At 56.4% G+C, this 12,451-nt stretch overlaps 1 protein-coding gene across 2 annotated transcripts; it reads right to left on the reverse strand.

The window, feature by feature from the left end:
* Nucleotides 1–1,226: 1,226 nt before the first annotated feature.
* On the reverse strand, nt 1,227–11,166 carry Tamalin (trafficking regulator and scaffold protein tamalin). Of its 2 annotated transcripts, XM_052161338.1 has the most exons (8): nt 10,789–11,166; nt 7,310–7,359; nt 5,368–5,422; nt 5,166–5,268; nt 3,541–3,634; nt 3,390–3,456; nt 3,128–3,194; nt 1,227–2,432 (listed from the first exon to the last, which is right to left on the reverse strand). In XM_052161338.1, the coding sequence occupies exons 1-8, from the start codon at nt 11,029–11,031 to the stop codon at nt 1,927–1,929; spliced, it is 1,185 nt and encodes a 394-aa protein (XP_052017298.1). In that variant the 5' UTR covers nt 11,032–11,166; the 3' UTR covers nt 1,227–1,926. The 2 variants fall into 2 exon arrangements, with proteins under 2 accessions (XP_052017298.1, XP_052017299.1); XM_052161339.1 differs by lacking the exons at nt 7,310–7,359; nt 10,789–11,166 and adding an exon at nt 5,864–6,092.
* Nucleotides 11,167–12,451: the final 1,285 nt, after the last annotated feature.

Consider the following 12,451-nt stretch of genomic DNA (forward strand, 5'->3'; position numbering starts at 1 on the left):
TTTTTTTAAACTAGGTCTACTCACGTAACCCAGGCTGACTTCAAACTTGCTGTGTAGTCAGATGAGGCTAATCTTGAACTCCTGACCCTTCTGCCTCCACCTCTCAAGTGGTCCGGAGCCAGCTCCGGGTTTACTTTTGAAAGGGTCACCCAACTGCTTTGTGAAGGAAGGCTGACCGGGAGATTGTGGAAAGAGGTGGGGCCCACTCCTGGAAGGTAAGTACAGCCTGTGGAATGGGGTGTGCCCAGGGAAGGGTCCACCCAGACATCTCTCAAAGCCACAATTGAATGGTGGTCACTGCCACGGGACAGCAATCTTAGGTGCCAGACCCTGCTCTGCTGCCAGCCTGCTGTGTGACTCTCCGGTTGCTCAGCAGGTTGCTTCCTGGACTAGGTTGGGAACATGCTGTATTGAGGGTCTTTTGTGCTAGGATTGGCCAGGAAGTCCTGAGCCTGTTACAAGGGACATACACCCTCCTGAGTGGGGTGGGGAAGAACCTACACCCTCCTGAGTGGGGGGAGGACATTCACCTTCATGAGTGGGGAGGACTGGCCAACCACTAAACCCATGAAAGTCAAGACAGTTCTAGATGGTCATTCATGGTATGATGAAAACAAGCCAAGACCCTGTCACAGAGGGCATCCCTGTCACAGAGGGCATGGCCCCATTTGACTGAGTGGACAGGTCTTAGAGAGGTAGATCAAATACTGAAGGGGTCACTTGTGGAAAAGCCAATGCGGAGGCCCAGAGAGACATGTAGCCACCAGCATCCTGAGCAGTAAGGAGCCCAGACATGAAGCTAGGGCTTGGCCATGGAGGCACGGGTGTGGAGACTGGAAGGAAGGCCAGGAGACCAACCTGTCTGTCACAGGTTGGGTGGACAGTGGCTAAGTCTGTGGTCTACCTTCTACTCAAGGCAAACCCCTGATGCACTAGCCAGGAAGTCAGGAAGGGACGTTAGACAAGTGACCCTGTATCTGCTGTGGGTATCTGGGGAGGGAAGCTTCAAAACTGCACCTGAATGAGAGGCCCGAGTTCTGAAGAGAGTGTGGGGCCCCGGTTCAGGTCAGCACATGTTCTTTAAAATCCCCTAGACAATTTCCCTGGCTTCAGGCTAAAAGAAAGATGAAGTGCAGCCCGTGTGTGTTTGGAGGGGGCTGCACGGGGGAGTCAGAGCTTGCCTGAGCACCGTCCTCCCCAACAGGCAGTTACCACACTGACACAGATGCAAAAAAGAAACCTTCAATTTTATACAGTTTGTGGTTCAGAAGCAACATATGCAGAAAATGGCGGAACAGTCCAGGCTGCCCCACCCCACCTGAATGAACTGTTCCCCAGGGAGCACAGAACCCAGGACCCCTGCCTGGCAGGACCCCACTTAGTTATAGGCCCCTGGACAGGGGTTAAGCCCTTTACGAGTCAAGGTTGGAAAGAGGGGACCAGCACCTTGCCCCCTTGAGGCCCACTGGTCCATCGATGTGTGTGTGTGTGTGTCTGTCTCTCTCTCTCAGTAGGTTGGGGAATGATCCATCTTGGATCTCCTCTCCCCAAGGCTAAGGGCTGGGGAGCAGGTAAAGCCGAGGAGAGAGCTTCTTGGGACAGGGCCCCCACAAGGCACGACTGACCCAGACTTTAGGCCGGCACAGCCCTCTTTGGTCCCCCAAGCCTCTCCCAACTCCCAGAGTCTATTCTCCCCCTGCAGAGCTCCTGAAGTGGGTTAGGGGAGGACAGAAAGCGACTAGGCTTCCTTTCTTTTCTCAGCAGACTAGCGGTGAACCGACAGAAGGGCCACAGCTAGCAAGGACCCTCTCCCGCAGCAGCTTTGGGCTCCTGGGGTCCTTGGACCGACACTACCGCCCCTACTTTTTGCACAGGCTGTTACAATGAATAAATAAATAAATACTTCCCACCTGCCCACCCGCGCCCCTACAGTTGGCTCTCCTCCTCCTCCAGGGAGCGGTTGAGTCCGGGGATGAACTTGAGCAGCCGCCTGCGGAAGCTGCGGTACTTGGTCTTGCGTAGGCCGGCGCCACACAGGGCCTGCTCTCGGGCCTCAGTCCAGAGCGCGCCCGGCGCGCCCCCGCCGCCGCCCCCGCCCGGGCCCGCGCACCGCACACTGGCGCTGCGGCTGAGCGTGGCGCGGGGTGTGGGACACAGCACGGACGCCGGGGTCTCGGCGGAGCTCGAGCCTAGCGCGCGCGCTGGGGGCGGCGGGGGTGGCAGCGCCTGCGGCTCGGCGCCCCCAAAGAAGCACGTGTGGTACACGGCGTCGTCGGTGTCCCCTTTGGCCCGCCGCGCGCCCCCGCGGGCACCCCTAGGCGCAGCGAGCAGAGGCCCAAAGGGCAGTGAGCCTGGAAGCAGGCCTGCACCGTAGAGGCAGGAGCGCACGGACTCCAGTGTGTCATAGATGCTTGGGTCCTTCACCACCAGGCCTGTGGGGACAGAAGACCAGGGAGCTTCCTGAACCCTGGGGCCAGAGCGCCCTAGGCTAAGGGTCAGAAGGCGTGGGCAGAAGAAGATCCTGTTCTTTCCTTGTGGCTACCTATATGGGCCATGGGCCCCAGTCTTTCTGTCTGTAAAGCTGGAGTTAATAAACTCAAGAACACCACTTAAGACAGGAAGGCAGTCCACAGAAAGGGCACACACACACACACACACCTATTCCTTTTTTTGAGACAGGGTCTTTCCACAGAGCCCTAGCTGTCCTAGGACTTACTACTGTAGACTAGGCTGGCCTCAGAGATCAGCCTGCCTCTGCCTCTAGGGATTAAAAGCACCAGCCGGGGCGGTGGTGGCGCACGCCTGTAATCCCAGCACTCTGGGAGGCAGAGGCAGGTGGATTTCTGAGTTCGAGGCCAGCCTGGTCTACAGAGTGAGTTCCAGGATAGCCAGGGCTATACAGAGAAACCCTGTCTCGAAGAAAAAAAAAAAAAAAAAAAAACCAACAAGAAAAACCCTGCACCAAAGAGCAGTACTCAACCATAACCTCCAGAGGGCGACTGTAGAACAAAACTGCATCAGCTTAGGGAAACGTGGGGTCCAAAGCAGTAGCTCCAGGCCATCCTTGTGAGTTCTAAGAGGGGAATGCTGCTGTGGGTGACCGTGGGGATGGCCCGGACCTACTCACCATGCACTAGCCGCTGCTCCTGTACCATAAGCGACCTGTATTCTCCCCACTTCTCGTACAGGGTTTGCTGTAAGACACATGCAGCCAACTGTCAGGACTACCGGGTCCCCAGCAGGAGGATATGGGGACCCAGGGGAAAGGGAGAAAGGCACAGAAGCCTCAGGGCTAACAGTGGTTAAGGAAGATGCGGGAACCCTTAAAGAGGCCCGAGGGGCCAGGCCCAGGAAGAGGAAGGCAGAGCCTGTACTTTCTCCGTCCGCACCTTAAGGTACTGCAGGCGTGCCTCCAGTTCTGCCTTCCGAATGGACGTCCCGTACAGAGTTTCCAGTCTGAGGGATGGAGGAGGACAGAGGCTGAGCGAGCCTGACGGCTGAGCTCAGGAGCCCTTAGGCACTGCACCTAGACATGGATACCTGAGAACGTTTCCAGACGCCTTGATGATATCGACAATCTCCCTGTGCCGGATGCCTTCCACGTTGAGACCATTGACACTGGCGATGGTGTCCCCTGCCAGGAAGAGCAGAAGTCAGTACCTGTTTCCCACGCCATGGAGGAAAGGTAACCTGGAGAAGCACTCCTGGCCTCCCTTCCACAGTGGTGGGGAGACCTGGGCGTCTCTTTTACCCCACTCAAAATACACGAAACCTGTTAAGGGAGGGGGTGGTGGCGCACGCCTTTAATCCCAGCACTTGGGCGGCAGAGGCAGGCAGATCTCTAAGTTTGAGGCCAGCCTGGTCTACAGAGCAAATTTCAGGACAGCCAGGGCTATACAGAGAAACTCTGTCTCAACAAACAAACCTCAAACCTAGCCAGGCATGGGGTGTATGCCTTTAACGTACCCCTAGCACTTGGGAGACAGAGGCAGGCAAATCTCCATGAGCATGAGGCCAGCCTGGTTTACATAGCAAGTTCCAGGACAGTCAGGGCTGTTACATAGGGAAACCCTGTCTTGAAAAACAAAACAAGGCCAGGCGGTGGTGGCGCACACCTGTAATCCCAGCACTCTGGGAGGCAGAGGCAGACGGATTTCTGAGTTCGAGGCCAGCCTGGTCTACAGAGTGAGTTCCAGGACAGCCAGGGCTATATAGAGAAACCCTGTCTTAAAAAAACCAAATCCAAAAACCCAAAAACAAACAAACAAACAAAAAACAAAAAACAAAATAAAACAAAACAAAAAACAATTAATACACAAAACCACTGCCATTTCTCCCTGAACAGAGACCACCAGCCTGTCTGGATATAGCAACCTGTGCTAGGTTCCAGGGATCTGAGAAGTAAGTTATCACATATACACACCCCCAGGAATCTCTCTCCCTCAACACAGAACCCACCCAGGTTCCCGTGCTCCTCCTGGAGTTAGCTGTTTCTGTTTAACCCACACCTGTCATGAGAATCATTTGATACAGGTAAGGCATAGGGTGAGAGCTGGCCCAGGCTCCAGGCAGAGAGAGTTCATGCTCACATCTGGGCTTGCTTGTTTGACCTCTGTAAGGGGTGTGGATCCTTGCTGTGGCTACATCGAGGGCTACCTAGCAAAGTGCCGCTGGCTAGTGGGCAAGGAGGTAGGGGCCAAGGGGTGATGTGCTGACAGAGTGGACGTGGATGCATGGAGCCTCAGGCTGGCAGACTGGGACCTTAATCTCAGGGTCTCCATCCTTTGATTGATGAAGAAGGACAGGTCCTCGTGGGCCACTCTGAGGCAGACCTGGTAGAATGCTTCTCTACCAGATTCTGCCCAGCTGGACGGCACAGCTGCCAGGAGGCAGAACAGCTGCTCTCAGGTGGTGGAGCTGCCAGGGTTTCCGATCTGTGCTCAGGGTACTGCCACCATGCCACACTGTTGCCTGTCCCATTTTGCAAAAGAACCACAAACACGGTCCCACAGTACATGGCCAGTGTGCCCTAACCACATTCAGGACTCTGTTAATTCTTCTGGCCTTCTCCAAGTTAGAGGATGAAGGAGGGAAAAAAAACTCCGCTTAGGAGTAAAGTTACACACTGCCCCCAGAGCCCTGTGCACTCTGGGCTCAAGGCCTACCTGGTGTGAGCCCAGCCAGCTGGGCAGGGCTGGACTCGTGAACCCTGCAGACGAAGGTCACCATCTCTACGCGCTGCTCCTCTCGGTGGTGAAGGCCATAAGTCTGTAAACAAGAGACCGAAGGCTCAGTAGAGGCAAGCAGTCCTGTTCGTCCTCCAAGCCGTCCTCCGATCCTCCCCCCTCTTTGCCTAGTTTTCCACACCTGGATCTCGAAGCCAAAGGTCTGGTTGTCCCCCTTCTCCAAAGTCAGGACCTTCCTGCAGAAGACGGGGGTCAAGATCACTAAAGTTAAGAAAAGTATGGGAGAGGTGGCTATGGTGAACCCACATCTGTAATCCCAGCCCTTGAGAGACTGAGGCAGGAGGATGCTGCATTTGAGTCTGAGCTGTATAGTGAGGCCCTGTCTCAAAATACAGTAATAAAAACAGAAGCTTGAGAGTCCCGCAGTTCAGAGCCCAGGGATGTGGAAGTCTGATCTGGAACATCCCAGAAGGACCCAGAGTCTCCTGTGACAGCTCATTCCTCACAGACTTTTGGAATGCCCTTCCCAACCCCAACTGAGACTGGCCTCAGGGAGCTGCACAGAAGAATAAAACCAGCCTCCTATGTGAGGTTGGGAGGCGAGGGGGGCGAATCAGGAAAGGCTGGTCTAAGAGAGGAGTGAGCCTACCAGCACCCCAGACTCTAGTGAGTCTGACCTTATCCGCTCTCTAACCGAAGGAAGGCCCCAGTTTGGCCCCCCAGGCTGGAGCATGCTGGCTCTGATGGTTTGGGGAAAACACAGCCCCAGCCCTGGGGGCAGTCACGAGGCTGGGCGCAGACCACAGCGGCTCCTCCCAGCTGTGGTGTGGCCAGCCCACCAGATGTGAGGGCTGGGGGAGGGGAGCCTGGAGCCACCCCTTCCCGAACTGAAGGCTGCCTGCTGGACACAATGGTCTGGAACTGCTCCAGATCCTAGACTGATGGGGGAGCCCAGAATTTCCTCTGCCCACCCCTTCCCCTTCCTCTCCACCAGCCAGAGGCAGAATAAAGTGACTCCTAAGGCCTCTTTGAGTCTGGCAGCCTTAGAAAGGCCCTGGAGAACAGGCCTCTAGCTTCTATCCTGAGTCACAGCCCCTGCCATCTAATGCTGGGGAAGACACTTCTCTTCCTTGGAAGCCTCATAAGTTCTAAGGCAGGAGCAGGGGAGACCTGGAAGTTCTCTGTCAGTCCCAGTGCTTTCTGGGTTCCTGGAAGGGTCTGCGAACTTTTATTGCAAAGAGAGCCAGATGGCAAATATTTTAGGTTTTGTGGGCCCCATATGGCCTCTGTCATATATTATCCTTTGTTTTTATAACCTTTTAAAATATTAAAACAAGCTGGGCTTGGTGGTGCATGCCTTTTTAAAGCCCGGCACCTGGGAAGTAGAGGCAGGGGGAATCTCTTGAGTTCCAGGACAGCCAGGACTCTGTAGAGAGACCCTGTTTCAAAAAGCAAAACAACAACAACCACAACAACAATGACAAAACAGTTTGTATTGTATGTGTGTGTGTGAATCATCAGATTCTTAGTTAAAGGGCCAAACAGGCCAGCCTGTCCAGAAGGTCACAGTTTGCTGCACCATTTCAGAGGAAGCCAGGGTCCTGCGCTGAGCTCCGGGGCCTAGGACGGGCACCTGGCCACTGTTCGGATCTGTCTCACAGCCGGCCTTCCCAATCTGCAGCTATGGGGCGGCACCAGCATAGGACTAGAAACCTGAGGCATAAAACCAGTCAGACTCAAACCCGGTCACACAATGCCCTGGTCTGGGCCTGCGGGCCGGGTGGGCTCAGGGAAGCCAAGGAGCACACGTTAGGACTCCCATGGCCTTGGCGTCGGCTCCTCCCCCCCACCCCCACCCCTCACTAATCCAGCTCTTCCAGGAAGACAACTGGCATTGATTGGGGGTGGTTAAGGAGCCACCTAATGACTCAAAAGTGCCCCCCTCTGTTCTGCCGCCCCTTCACACAGCCCACACCCCCACCTGCCCCTCGATCCCAGCAGGGAAATCATGCTCAAGGATGGGGCGATGTCGCCCAGGGGGGCTGGGCTGTGAGATGCTCCACCCCCACCCAACACCTCACTTTTCTGCATCACAGCAGGGGCTTTGGGGGGGGGTGACTCACCGTTGCTGTTCAGGACTCTGAGTGAAATTCTTCCAACGGAATCCTGAGCCCTGAGTGAGAAAACAACCAGAAAAGACAATGAAGGGGCTATCCTGGGGCAGATGCTGAGAAGGGGCTATCCTGGGGCAGATGCTGAGAAGGGGCTATCCTGGGGCAGATGCTGAGAAGGGGCTATCCTGGGGCAGATACTGAGAAAGGGGCTATCCTGGGGCAGATGCTGAGAAGGGGCTATCCTGGGGCAGATGCTGAGAAGGGGCTATCCTGGGGCAGATGCTGAGAAGGGGCTATCCTGGGGCAGATGCTGAGAAGGGGCTATCCTGAGGCAGATGCTGAGAAGGGGCTATCCTGAGGCAGATGCTGAGAAGGGGCTATCCTGAGGCAGATGCTGAGAAGGGGCTATCCTGGGGCAGATGCTGAGAAGGGGCTATCCTGAGGCAGATGCTGAGAAGGGGCTATCCTGGGGCAGATGCTGAGAAGGGGCTATCCTGAGGCAGATGCTGAGAAGGGGCTATCCTGGGGCAGATGCTGAGAAGGGGCTATCCTGGGGCAGATGCTGAGAAGGGGCTATCCTGAGGCAGATGCTGAGAAGGGGCTATCCTGAGGCAGATGCTGAGAAGGGGCTATCCTGGGGCAGATGCTGAGAAGGGGCTATCCTGGGGCAGATGCTGAGAAGGGGCTATCCTGGGGCAGATGCTGAGAAGGGGCTATCCTGGGGCAGATGCTGAGAAGGGGCTATCCTGAGGCAGATGCTGAGAAGGGGCTATCCTGGGGCAGATGCTGAGAAGGGGCTATCCTGGGGCAGATGCTGAGAAGGGGCTATCCTGGGGCAGATGCTGAGAAGGGGCTATCCTGAGGCAGATGCTGAGAAGGGGCTATCCTGGGGCAGATGCTGAGAAGGGGCTATCCTGGGGCAGATGCTGAGAAGGGGCTATCCTGAGGCAGATGCTGAGAAGGGGCTATCCTGAGGCAGATGCTGAGAAGGGGCTATCCTGGGGCAGATGCTGAGAAGGGGCTATCCTGGGGCAGATGCTGAGAAGGGGCTATCCTGGGGCAGATGCTGAGAAGGGGCTATCCTGGGGCAGATGCTGAGAAGGGGCTATCCTGAGGCAGATGCTGAGAAGGGGCTATCCTGGGGCAGATGCTGAGAAGGGGCTATCCTGGGGCAGATGCTGAGAAGGGGCTATCCTGGGGCAGATGCTGAGAAGGGGCTATCCTGGGGCAGATGCTGAGAAGGGGCTATCCTGGGGCAGATGCTGAGAAGGGGCTATCCTGGGGCAGATGCTGAGAAGGGGCTATCCTGGGGCAGATGCTGAGAAGGGGCTATCCTGGGGCAGATGCTGAGAAGGGGCTATCCTGGGGCAGATACTGAGAAGGGGCTATCCTGAGGCAGATGCTGAGAAGGGGCTATCCTGGGGCAGATGCTGAGAAGGGGCTATCCTGAGGCAGATGCTGAGAAGGGGCTATCCTGGGGCAGATGCTGAGAAGGGGCTATCCTGGGGCAGATGCTGAGAAGGGGCTATCCTGGGGCAGATGCTGAGAAGGGGCTATCCTGAGGCAGATGCTGAGAAGGGGCTATCCTGGGGCAGATGCTGAGAAGGGGTTATCCTGGGGCAGATGCTGAGGAACCCTCTCTGGAAGGACTCTAAGCCCAGCTCTGACACAGCACCCTATTTCCTGCTACCTGTCTTTTCCTTCCTAGCTACACCTGTGCTTTGGTGCTAATGTAACTATTTGCCAAATGCAGCTGCTACTATCATTCCCAGAGTTGACACCATCCCTGGGACCTCCGGGTCATTTCTATCCTGGGTTCTAGACAGGTAAACTCAGCCTCTGCTAATCAGCTTGGGGAAGACTGTGACTCTAGAATAATCTCACCACTGGTGTCATAGCCAAGGTCCAGACCTTCCAGGCCCCAAAAGCTGAGGCAGGAGCTTCCTCCACTTGAAGAAGGAAGCCATGGACTTAAGGTTCTTATTCCACAGACTACCACCAGCTGTCCATTTAAGGGTTCAGGCAGACTCAGTGTTTTGGGGAGAGCGGAGAGTCAGGGGCCTGGCAATGCCAGTCTGGGTGTGGCAGAGGTGTCAAATCTCCTAAGAACAGGTTGACTGGGAGTAGGTAGGGCAGTAGATTCCAGATGAAGCTGGCCTTATGTCCCCAAACCTGAGTCTCTCGATATTGTCATGAGTTTTCTTCTAGAACAAAATAATTACTGAATAAATAAAAATAAGTAGATCTCAGACTCAAACTTCTCTCACTGTCCTTGGGAAACTGGGTAAAGGAGGTCCAGCACTCTGCAGGACCCCAGATAACCTAAAACAACCTCTGTCTCTCCTAAGATGTTAGATCTTGGAGGAAGTTTCATCCGGGACCAACCCTTTCCTCAAGTGCCAAGCTGCCTGAGGCCTTCCTGGTCTGTGCTTTTGTTAGCACTCTCTTCCCCCATAAGCTACCCTAAAGCAAGGGAGAAATGGGGACTGGGGACACTCTTCCTCCAGAACCAAAGATTAGCCTCTGGGTGGGGACAGTACCCAAATAGGCCAAGCGGGAAGGACTGGGCAGTACAGAGAGACCCCTTTGTTTTTCAACCCGATTTTCATAAAATGCAAATTCTCAACAAGCTGTTCATTGTGTGTAGGGGGAGCCAGGGACCATGAGAGAAGGGCGCGGGGTGGGGGGGTGCGTAGGGAAGGGCTACCCATCCCTTCTCTTTAACCTGGGTCTTGGGTCTCAGCATCTGAGGACTCAGGTCCTCTCGGGCCAGAGAGGAAGAACTTCACTTAGAGGGAGACTTAGGGCAGAGGGCGGGTGCGGCCCGCATCCTTCCTGCCCTGTGACTCTCCCACCGCGTCCGGTCCTGGCTGAAGTAAGAAGAGAGGCGCTTTCGCATCCCGCATCTAAGGTGCGGGACAAAGCGCGAGGCCCTCAGCCCAGGAAGCCGGGTGTCCCTGAGGAGGGGGTGTTTTGGGGAATTCCCAGCATTACTTCTAAGGGGTCATTAATCTCTCTCCGGTCCAGGGCTCAAGGACCCTCAACTTGTTCGAGGCAAGCGGTGGGGTTCCTTCCGTAGCCCTGCTCCAACTTGAGGTGTTTGGGCGGCATGGTCCCGAGAGTTTTTAAGACTTCTGGACACCCGCAGGCGGAGCAGGAGGCGGCAGAAAGCCAGATGGAGCAAGCTGGAGAAAGAGGGTGCTGGGGCGGAGTCAAGGCAAGAGAGTGGGAGGAGATGGGGCGTCCGCGCGTGGGGAATGGAGCGGAGAGCCACCCGAACTGGGGGCGTTGTGAAGGCGGGGGCTACAGCCTCTGACACCCGAGTGGGCAGGTTTGCACCTTCTGAAGACAGGGCAGAGCAAGGCGAATGGCCCAGGGTCGGAGGGCCGGGGAATGGGGCAGTCATCCGGCGCTGCTGCGGGTGACTGTGTCCTGCCGAAGGAAGAAGGCAGGGTACCGAATCTGGGGATGCAGGTTAAGTAACGCACCTTTCGGCGGGGCAGGGTACCCCCGGACACGGCGAGCGCGCGGTACAGCTCGGCAGGGTGATAATCCTCCAGTGCTGCGTACAGCTCCTCCCCGGGGGCTCCGGGCGGAGCGGCGGCAGCCGGGGGGCCGGAGGGCGTCGGCGAGGCGCGAGCAGCTTCGGAGTCGGGAGCCCGGCCAGCGGGGTCCGGCGCGGCGGTCGCCTCCTCCTTCTGCTGCAGCTTCCTGAGTCGGCGGAGGGTCATGGCTCCGGCGTCCGGCGCCCCTTGTCCCTCGGAGGCCGCGCTCACTCTGCTAGATGGTGTTGGAGACGGCTTTGGGACGCCAGCCCAGCGGGCCGCGTGTAGCCTTGCTTTATAGACTCCCGAGAGGCGTGGGGAGCGGCCTCCAGTGGCCTCGCCCCCCGACACGCAGGCACCTCCCCCAGGGGGGACCGCTATGGCGAGCCCCGCCCACAGTGCACAGCCACCAGCCGGGCTCCGGGAAACTCTGGGGGACTTGGGAGCTCAGTGGGGGAAAGCTAGCTGCCCGCGGCAGCGTGAGGGACAAGATATCTGGGGCGAGCAGGAGTTTGCATGCTACCGGAAAGCAATCTGTGAACGCACATTGGATGACGTTAGGGACTGGATGATGGCTTTATTGGTTCGTGGAGATGGGGCACAGTAAGGAGTCGTGGTAAATAAACTGAGGGAAGCTTTGAGATGGGGAAGCAGGGGCCAGACTGCAGGAAGCCCTAGACGGGAGAGGGGGAGGCCGGGGCAAGGCATGGGAGGGCTGTGGTTTCTGAAGAAGGAACTGGGAGACACCCCTGAATTCACCCAGCAGAAGCCCCTGGGGAGTGAGGGGCTAAGGGCTTCATCTTCCCACCTACAGGGTAGAAGAGCTAAGTAAAGCACCCTTCCTTTCCCAGGGCTAGGAGAAGGGGAGCCTTGGAAACCTGCAAGCAGGCTTCATTCCGAGCCTCCCCCCCTCCCCCATCCAACCCCAGGCATGGCATCATCTCTTTGGATGCTGGTCTTAAGGTCCCATTCCTCACCTAGAGTCTGGAATATGTCCAGAGCAGGTCCTCAAAGTTGGGCCATGACCGTTGCTGAGCCTTTCTCTAGTCCTGTCTTAGATACCATTCCTCAAGCTCTTTGTTACCATGGCTGCCGGTCTGTGGGAGAGGCGGGAATGACCCACAGCCCAAGTCTGTCATCAGTGGCACCCAAATAAGAAGCAAGAGAGGGAAGCAGTCTGTGTCTAGCCACCACAGAGGGAGTCCACATTCGGACACGAGACACTACTACGTGTGTGCTTTACATACATCACAGCAAAACTTACGAAACAGGCACCATTATTATCTCTTCCTGAGGAGGAAACTGAGACCCAGACAGAAGGCACCTTGCCAGGAGGGTCGCTCAGTGACAAAGTTGATGGTCCAAACGAGGCAGCCCCATTCTGGAACTTCTGACTAACTCTGTGATGTTGACTTCAATTCTTCATCGTGAGTTTGAGCCCTAGTCTGTGGCGGGGCTGGCTAGGCACTGGTGTGACAGAGGTGCTTGGTCTGGGAGCAGGTTGCATGCTGTACATGTGCTGTGTAAGACCTGCACAATAGGGAGCAGAGGCCAGAAAAGACCTTCTTCTACCTGTTCATCAGTCTGGCTATCTCCCTGTGTCTTG

Source organism: Apodemus sylvaticus, chromosome 17 (genome assembly GCF_947179515.1).
Source record: "Apodemus sylvaticus chromosome 17, mApoSyl1.1, whole genome shotgun sequence".
Taxonomy (NCBI): Eukaryota; Metazoa; Chordata; class Mammalia; order Rodentia; family Muridae; genus Apodemus; species Apodemus sylvaticus.